Source organism: Podarcis filfolensis (genome assembly GCF_964270895.1).
Source record: "Podarcis filfolensis genome assembly, chromosome: 3".
NCBI lineage: Eukaryota > Metazoa > Chordata > Lepidosauria > Squamata > Lacertidae > Podarcis > Podarcis filfolensis.
Window position 1 is genome coordinate 74377221 of NC_139606.1, and position 9726 is coordinate 74386946.

At 43.5% G+C, this 9726-nt stretch overlaps 1 protein-coding gene across 1 annotated transcript; it reads right to left on the reverse strand.

The window, feature by feature from the left end:
* Positions 1-163: 163 nt before the first annotated feature.
* PDCD2 (programmed cell death 2) lies at positions 164-9066 on the reverse strand. Its single transcript, XM_083606090.1, has 6 exons — positions 8689-9066; positions 6266-6508; positions 4076-4225; positions 3487-3602; positions 971-1087; positions 164-389 (listed from the first exon to the last, which is right to left on the reverse strand). The coding sequence occupies exons 1-6, from the start codon at positions 8981-8983 to the stop codon at positions 231-233; spliced, it is 1080 nt and encodes a 359-aa protein (XP_083462216.1). The 5' UTR covers positions 8984-9066; the 3' UTR covers positions 164-230.
* Positions 9067-9726: the final 660 nt, after the last annotated feature.

Sequence of the window (9726 nt, forward strand, 5' to 3'; positions counted from 1 at the left end):
CATGGCAAAGTTTCACTACAATATAATAAAGCTACCTTAGCTAATGGTTTTATTAAAACAAAAGGGCAACTGCTGTCATCTCATCACTGGATAAGCGCTTGCTTCTTTTGTTTTATCCATGTTTTGTGTAGATGTCCCAAGGATAATAAACACAATTACGGGATTAGTTATGAAGTGAGATATTTTAATGATGCGGAGTTAAATGTCCTGCCATTTAAATTTTGTAGATATTAAATAGTGCTAGAAATATCCTGCTTCCAGACGAATTCTTCGGTATAGTGGTTGCCTCTATTACAGCTGTCGGCACACGTATAAATCGCTAGTGTTCCCCAGTCGATGCTTTCTCCAAGGCTGTCAACTTTTAGGTGATTCAGAAGTTGCGGCATAATCTTAAACAAAACAACAGAAATGTTAAGTTACCTTTTAAGCTACATAGTACTTTTGCTGTACTACATAGTTTAGAAGGCACAGTGATCAATTCTTTATAGTCTTCAAATCTTAGCTTCCAGCCCCCGTAAAAGCAACAGGATTAGTTGGGGTGGGGGGAAAGAGATAAACAGCACCATTCAAATACTTCAGAAAAATCTGTAGAAAATTTGCAGCAATTACCTGTCCTAAAAAGTTTATTTAGCACTTGCCAATAAAGCAAGATAAGCGCCGCAACCCCAGAGTCAGCCACGACTGGACCTAATGGTCAGGGGTCCCTTTACCTTTACGTTCTAGTCAACAACCCGTTTTTAATTTAAGTAGACTATAGTTCCGAAAATGTGTATCATTAAACTCCTGACTTCCCACAATTCAGGCTACCTTGGCAAGGATTGAAAGAAAATTTAAGTAGAACTAAGAATTCATTCCTAAAATTCTCCTCTGCTGCATGCATGCGCGTATATATATATATATATATATATACACACACACACACACACACACACACACACTTATTACACACAATTTAACCAGATTTCCATACCTGGAATTCAAACACCCTTTTACTGCCACATAAACAGTTGGGGATGTCCGTCTCCTGAGGAATGTTTTCTGCGGAAATCCAGAGTGGGCCTTCTCCATCTCTACAGTATCTGATAATCTGAGATTAAGAGAGATCACAGATGGAGTTTTAAATTACATGGAAAGGCCCCAAGACTTCAGTCCCTTTAAAATTAATGAAACCTGAATTAAAGCTCCATTAATATCAATGCCAGTAAGTGCAATTTAACTTCTCTGAACTGGGGCAAAAGGTTTTGAACGAAAATGAAATATATATGTCATCCCTTCTGTGGAAGAATGCTGTGCTGCTGGTCACCCCACTCAAACCTTGTGCTTCCATGGCAATCATGTTAGCTTGTTTGCTCTACAACCTCTAGAACCAATCCTTGCTTTATTTCAGGATGCTAAGAATCAGAGACTTCAGAAAATGGAAGTCTTACTCAAATAAGAACATCCTTACAAAACAGTAAGAGATGAAAAGGAAGCATACCGCTGAAACCACTGATTAAAGTATAAATATGTCAAATACAGGCAACCAGCTATGGAGGCAATTGAACCAATAATAACAAGGGTTTTAAGGAGATTGCTGAAAAGTTAATTAATGTGTCTTCACTGTGGAAGACTTGGGACAGAGGCAACTAGTGACAAGAGGTGAACTTCCAAGACTTCCTTCTCAAGAAATTAAAAACCACAAGGTCTGAATGGTTTCTAGTCAAAGGTTCTAAATGACATCCCTTAGCAGCCATGGGATAACAGGACAGATCCTCCTCTGGATCAATAAAAAGTTAAAGAAAGGGTAGCAGAAGGAATAAGCAACAGGTTGCACAATAAAGGGATGTAAGAAGTGAGGTAGTAATAATAATAATAATAATAATAATAATAATAATAATAATAATACTGGCTGGGTTTCCCCAGCCACTCTGGACAGCTTCCAATAAAAGATTAAAAATACATTAAAACATCAGACATTAAAAACAGGGCTGCCTTCAGATGTCTTTTAAAAGTAAGATAGTTGCTTATTTCCTTGACATCTGATGGGAGGGCATTCCACAGGGCGGGTGCCACTACCAAGAAGGTCCTCTGCCTGGTTCCCTGTAACTTTGCTTCTTGCAGTGAGGGAACCGCCAGAAGGATCAAAGTTGGAACCTGTGCCTGTTCATAATTTTTCAGGGGCAGTGAAGTGGCTATGCTTGCTGACCAAATTATTCCGGTTGGTAAAAACAAAAAGGGATTGAACAGCTTGAAAAGGATCTCCAAACCAGATGAATGGGAAATAAAGTGGCAAATGCGGTTTGGTGTACAATGATGAACACTAGAGCAAAAAAAATCCTTACTTTACACTGATGATGTGTTGTGAGCTGACAGTGACTGACCAGGAAAGGCGTCATGGTAGGTAGCTCAATAAAAATGTGTGTGGCAGCTGTTTAAAAAAGGCAAATACCACGGTAGGGAGCCTTAGGGAAGAATTCGGAAAACAAATCTAATATCAAAATGCCTTTATAGAAATCTGGCTGCAACCACATTTTGAGAACCATACAGTTCTGTTTGTTGCATCTCAGAAAGAGATTGGGAGGCACACGTATGCCTCTGTCAGGAAGAAAAAGGAGAACTGTAAGATGATGATTATTAATAAATGTAGGAGTAACCAAAAATGGTCAGAGAACTGTAGCAGTTCCACTATAAGGAAAAGTTACAGAGTTGGCTATTTTTAAATTAGAAAAAATGAGTAGGGCGAGGGAACATGATATGGTATAAAACATGCATAGTGTGAAAGAACTGGATCAAGACATCTTTCTCCATCTCTCGTGATACTAGAACTTCATTCAATGAAGCTGAATGGTGGGACACAAACAGAAGTACTTCATCACACAGCACATAATGTAACTAAAAAAGAACTAGTTGGATATGCTATACAGTGGTACCTTGGTTTACAACCATAATCTGTTCTGGACGCCCGTTTGTAAAACCAAAACAGGTTGTCACCCAAGGCGCGCTTTCGCCAATGGGGCCTCCAAAAAAAAATTTGTTCATAATCCAAAAAAAAAATGGGTGGAATCCAAAAAAAGGTTGCAAACTGGGACACGTACTTCTGGGTTTGACGTGTTTGTAATCCAAAACGTATGCAAACCAAGGTTCCACTGTATATAACAGCAGGAGAGAGCTATTCTCATGCCCAGCTCATGGGCAAGCTCTCCACTTCTGCCAATTTTATCATTTAAGTGTTTTTTTAAAAATGTAAAACAATATTACCATTTCTCTTAGGTAGCCACCCTAAGCGGTGCCACTACCTAATTCCCCTATTACTTCTAAGATTTCATTTGGGCCAGATTTCTGATCTTCACCACATATTTTAGTACTTTAGTGGCATGAAGACCTAGTGGTTAGAAAATTAAGCAATACTGACAGGATTCTAGGCTAAGTAACAAATGACAAACAGGCATTACTATTAAACTCATATTTAAAAAATAGAGGGAGCCACAGAAAAATGCATTTCAAAACCTGTTCTGGTTCCGAAGAAATTTTCTCTTTAAACTTCTGAAAAACCTTGTCATCTTGGGTTTCGTGTTTTGCCATTGCTTCCAATGAAGTCTCATCTAGAGAATCTGGTGCTTCATCTGAAACCCAAACAGATTAAAACTTTATAGTGTTAAAATCAGCAATACTATAGTTTTGATAAGCAAAAGTAACATCTTCAGAAGGTTTGCATGAGAAATTAGAACAAAGTATGTTAAGATGAAGAGTCTGATTTTCATAGTGTAACTTGTTTAAAATATTCCTTTTTGTGAAATGTTTTTAAAAGGAAAGGCTGTGTCTTGCCAGGGAGATTATGCATGTAATCTTTTTCAGGTTTATGTACTTTTTGTTTATTGTTAATCTGTGTTACTTTTATACTATGCATTCCTTTGTTTGTCAAACGTTTCCTGATGAGTAGAGCTTCCTGCAGCCAATCAGAAGCCGCGTTTTGTTTTTCAAACGCTTTGGAAGTCGAACGGACTTCCAGAACAGATTCCGTTCGGCTTCCAAGGTACAACTGTAGTATAATTTAAAAATAGGTCTTGCAGCAAGGAAATTTATTCATACTACTTACCTCTATTGGCGGCAGGTGTCAATTCTTTTTTGTCCTGATCTTCCTCTTCTGTTTCACTGACATTGGAGGAGTCAGTTTCTTCAGGCTCTATCACAATTTCATACTCGGGGAAAAGAAATTTATGATCTGGAATAACAACATCCAGCTCACCTACAAAACAAGAACCCAAAATTATTTTGATCATTCTTCCCTATTCTATTTTGTATATCAGTCTAGTTTCAAATGATTTCTTGGGGGTGGGGGGCAAACTTTAAAACTAGCAAAGACAAATATAGAATGAAATGGCCAGCAGAATAAAGCCAGAGCAGAAGGCACCATTTTTTTATACAAAGCTGCAGTGCTCTCAATTTTTCGATTTCTTTAAAAACCCTGCTTGTCTCTAGAAGCAGAAATGTCCCAAAATTCAACAGTAACACCTCTAGCATTACTGTAGAGTTTTTATGTCATTCTACTCACAGAGACAAACAGGATTTTAAAGAAATTGAGGCACTGCAACTTTGCTTAAAAAAGAAACTTGTGCTGCTGGAGATGTCAAAGACCAAAAGTGGACTTTGCAGCAACGCCAGAAAATATGTAAAAACTATTTTGGCAAAAATTTCTGAATATAATAGAGGATATGATGTTTTAGAATTCGTAGGTGAATAACAACAACAACAACGACTACTGTGTCACCTCCTTCAGGCCAGACTGTAAAAGGCCTTGCACTACCCAGGAAAGCTCTGTTGGATGACACAATGAGGATGCAATGGAGGCAGCACAGTATACCTTCTTTGCTGCCTTCACTGCCATTTGGTAGGCTTGATGATGAGGCCTCACTAGTGTTTGATTGCATTTGACTGGAGTTTTGCTCCACTTGCATTTGAGCTGTCTCCCAGCTTGCTTCCTCATCCTAAGCTATGGAGTGGTACCTCGGTTGTCGAATGTAATAAGACCGTTCAACTTCCAAAACGTTTGACAACCAAGGTGCAATGGGCGGTCGGTAAATTCCATTGAGAAAATGGAGAAATGCGCCTCGGAAGCCGTTCGACTTCCAAGGCGTGTTCGAAACCCAAGGTTCCACTGTACCAGGAAGCCAAATGGGCTCCACAAAATGGGAGAGGGTGCTGAAGGGCAATCATGTCAATGGCCATTAGGATATTCCAGAGGCTGGCCAGGGCTTTGATATGAGCACCAATTATATCAGCCAAAAAAATTCCCAGAGCAGTTTTAGAAATCCATTGGATTCATCAGCCGCCAAGGGCAGACAATCCTAATAGAGACCCTGCCTCTGCAGAGAGAAAAAAGATGCTAAAAGCCTAAATCTCAACAGGAAAAGATTGGACCATGGCTAGAGACTGATGCCAATATCCTCCACTTTCAGATAACCCTCTTCACAAGGTCCCGAGCATGGCCTGCCACATGCGTTGGGCCAATAACATATTGGAACAGATCCATGGCCGATATGAAGCCCTGAGCCACCGTAGAGCCATTCACCTCATCATGGATGTTGAAATCGCCCCAAAATCAGCAGTCTATGAGCCTTCACCACCACCTGAGACTAGCTCTGTCAGCTTAGGCAGGCAGACTGCTGTGGAGCTAGGTGGACGGTAAACCAGCAGAATGCCAAATCTGTCCCAATTGCCCAATGCCAAGAACGTGCCCTATAGTTCTCCTGCCCCCAAATAGACAGAGAGCCTGGAAAGAGCTAATTTCTATGGATCACAACAATACCCCCTCCCTGACCCTCAGGTCTGCCCTGATGCTGCTCCAAATACTCAGGTGGACACAGCTGGGTAAGACCAACCACACCTTGCTCAGCCACCAAGGTATCAGTAATATAGACCAGATCAGCCTCCTCATCCAGAATAGGATGAGGGATGTCTTCCTCAGAGCTAACCTGGCATTCAGGGCAGCAGCCGCGGACCAAAGGGCTGGCTAACAGGATGACTGCAATGCCTCATGTTGGAGGACGGGCTTGCACACAGCATAGTCACTAACTGTGTGGGCCATGTACCCCTTCCCTGAACTGCCCCACCTCTCATACCATACCTCCCCCTACCCTGAAACATTGTGATTGCACCCCCTCCCTGCTCTCCCCAATTATAACAATTCTTCTTGGACTGCTAATTCTGAAGTAATGAAAGCCGATCTTCAACTGATGGAGACCCTCCTCTAAATCAATGCAAATTTCTAGAGTTTCAAATTGCTTACCAGACTGCAAGCATGAAAGCTTATGCCCTGCTTTCCAGTCCTTAACTTGATGGTCCTTGCTACAGTAATGAGCCTTGTGGCATTTGGAGCATGTTTTGCTTCCCAAACACCCACAGACTCGGCACAGCTTCGTCCCACATTTTAGCTGTAGATTTGCACAAATTGGCTCTTCGTGGGGTGGCTCTTCCCGTGGTGGGTCATAAGAGTAGGTGTCATTCTTCCTTGGTAATTGATTCCTAAAAACTTGAAAATAGAAAAAAATTATTAACTATCTGAAAGCAACAGTATGGATATATATTTTTTGTTTGCTCTCTCTGACCTGGCTATGTCAGAAACGATACAAGTTGCTACACTTCTCCTTAATCTTTACCGGAGGAGAAACCTCTTATTCCAAAGGATCCAAAGCTCCTTAAGGGAGGGAGCGATCCACTAATTTTGTAATATTGGCAGCATTTGAGTGTGGTATAACAGCATGCACGGCATGTATATAATCTGAGAGAAAATTCACTTCTCAGCAGTGACAAACTACACACGCTCCAATTCTAGTTTAATAGTACCACACATTTCAGTTAGTACCTGAAAAATCTCTAGCCACCATCTGAGGTAAGACTCACACTGCTAATGTTTTCTTAAATCCGTTTTTGATGCTTTAATTGCTCCGTTCAACAGACCAGTTATGCCATGAAAGTATCAAGAGCAAGGCAAACATTGTCAGTTTAGGATCTCAGAGGTTGGTTGGTTGTCTCGCATTTTAAAAGGGCTGTTCTTGTCAATATCAAAGCCAGCCAAGAAGTACAGAAAATACCCCCCTTTCCTTAGCTCCACTTCACCAGTTTTTTTATTTTGACATTTAATTCAAACATGGCGATTTATGGTGCTCTGAGATGCTCTCTAATGCATCTACAAGGGCAGCACTTTAAGGAAAGGGAAGAAACATTCCCATATGATATTTAACTGCTGACATGGGTTGTTGGTGAAAAAAAAGATTGCCTGACTCCCTTTATTTTTAAGAAAACTCTACCAAATGACATACACTGTAGCCGTTCATCATTTCTATGCTGTAATCTTGCAGTTGGTTACTCACACAAAGATAGTACGGATTTTAGTGGGGCCAACATGACATGTTCCTGAGCACAAGATTGAAGCCACTGACAAGTCTCTCCCCCCCCCCCCCCATTTTCAAATTCTATTATAAAGTTATGAGCTGGCTTTGTTTATTATTTTTGGACTTCCAGTTTTAGAACTCCTTCACAGCATTCTATTTAAGTAAGCTGTATTATGCCTATTTACTGAACTTTACCTGTGCTTTTTTCTTTGTTTTAAACACTGATTTATTTTGATCGATGGATTGTTTTATTGACTGTTGTGTAGACTGCCTTGTGAACATCTGTGGTGAATAGCAGTCTATAAATAGTAGAAATAAATAAAACTAGATTTTTAGCTGTGTACCTAAGATACATTTGCGTTTATTTAGTGGAAATATTTACATCCCACCTCTTTACCAGATGTGCCGCAAGGCAGAAGCAAACCTGTAAGGATACACCTGACAAATATGAATCAGGGTGCACAGGATGTGAGCCAATGCAGACGTTACCACACATCTGTATCGTGACAAGTGGTAGGACTGAAGATGCCTTGAATAAGCAAATATAAGCAAACTCCTACACAGGGAGCTCAGCAGCAGGGAGCTGGGCAAAGAAAGCTGCATTTTTATTTGAAATGGGCTGTACAGTATCTGCTTCCCCCATGTTCGATCGCCATCATAAAGGTAGGGAAGAAGACCCCTGTCTGAAACCCAGGGGAGTCACTGCCATCACCTGTATATGATACAAGCTAGATGGGCCAGTGACTTGCCTTCAGCTAGGGACGTAGAATAATGTGGGGCACACGCCCCATAGGGGGGGGCAATTTTATTTTTAAGGGGGGCAATTCAAGAATTAGTTATTAACAGTGAATGGCCTTTTAGGCTTCCTCCACGTGAACAGGAGTTCACGTTTTGAATAATAAGAATTATATGTCGCGGGGGGGGGGGGGGATGCATCAGGATTTCAGAGATGCTTAGGTAAGGCATGGCCCAAAAAAGGTTGGGAACCACTGGGCTAGGGCAACATTCCGTCTTCCTCAATTGAAGGGCCCAAATTTTAATAGGCACAAACAACAAAGAGCCCAGGGAAACAGCCGGTCCATCCAATAACTCCTATCACCCCTAACCATTGGCCATGCTGGCCGGGGCTGCTGACAACCGCAGGTTCCCCAGTCGGGCCTTGAGGGCTTCAGCTGCAGTCCTAACTTGTACCGCTGGGTTTAAGGGGAGGGGACTTAGGACTTCCAGCATCTGCCTCATGCATGCCTTTACTCCCACAGCAGACCCGACCGAGGGCCCTTCAGACGACACGAGGCCCCTCTCTGCCCGCGCCCCTCACCTCTCAAGCAGCCCGGGGAGGGGCCGGCGAGGCGGTAGCAGGCGGGCCGGCGGCAGCCGAAGAGGAAGAGGCTCCTGTGGAAGGCGTCGGGCCGGCCTGGCCGAGGCGCGTAGAGTTGCAGCAGGAAGGCACGCGGCTCCCCGCACGCGCCGCACTGCAGCTCGGCGGGGCCCGGCAAGCCCGCCTCGCCCAGCCACGCCGGCCTGCCGCCCACTTTGCAAGGGAACTGCTCGCTGCGCAGCCGCCAGGCCGCCGCCTCCTCCGCGAAGCCCAGCTCGACTCGCCGCGAGGCCATGATGTCTCCTTCCCGGCCGAGGCGGTGGAAGCCAGCGGCAATGGAGTCCGCCTGACGAGGGGAAACAACAGCGCCTCCGTTGGAGAGCAGAGGCACCTGCGGGGGTTGGGCTGGAGACGGTTCTTTCCAAAACGGCGCCTCCCTCCCCGCAGGACAGCCCTTGTTTAAAGTGGCGGGCAGCGGGGTGGTTTTCTTCCCAATTGGACCAGATTCACAAGACCCTCTGGTGGTGACGAAGAAGTGAGGTGGCTTCAATCCCCACCGCCTGGAATTAAAGGGGTCAGAATCCTAGCTGGAGTATAATCGAACCGAATTCCTGCCCCCTTCCAGATCCAGAACAAACACGAGCTGGCTCTGGGCTGGCCTGATTTTTACTCCGAATCCTAATACTGAATCGGGTTGTGTTTTTTAATGTCAGGGAACTCTCCCAACCCCCAACCTCAAGGGCCTCATGGGCAACTTTCTGAGAGCCACATGCCAGTTGTGGGCAAGGCAAAAAGCAAGGCGTGTGGGCAGCCTGAGCCAACGCAAGTTTGTGGACGCAAGTTTGTCGGGTGGGTTGTGTTGCAGATGATACACACAGCATACTCCATCCGGGAAAGCAAGAAGCATTGCCGTTGGTCAAAGACACACTTCAGCCAGATAAAAGCATTCAAGGAGGGTGCACAGCATGGGCAGTGTGACCTAGCTGGGTGGGGGTGAGACCTGGGATAAACCCTAGAACTGGATAGGGAGAAGTGGGC

Excerpts from the sequence above, each read along its gene's own strand:
- PDCD2 (XM_083606090.1), bottom strand. The coding sequence starts at position 8,983 with ATGGCCTCGCGGCGAGTCGAGCTGGGCTTCGCGGAGGAGGCGGCGGCC. Across the intron at positions 6,509-8,688 it reads CTCCCCGGGCTGCTTGAGAG|TTTTTAGGAATCAATTACCA; the intron begins GTGAGGGGCGCG and ends TCTATTTTCAAG. Across the intron at positions 390-970 it reads AAAGGGTGTTTGAATTCCAG|ATTATGCCGCAACTTCTGAA; the intron begins GTATGGAAATCT and ends GTTTTGTTTAAG.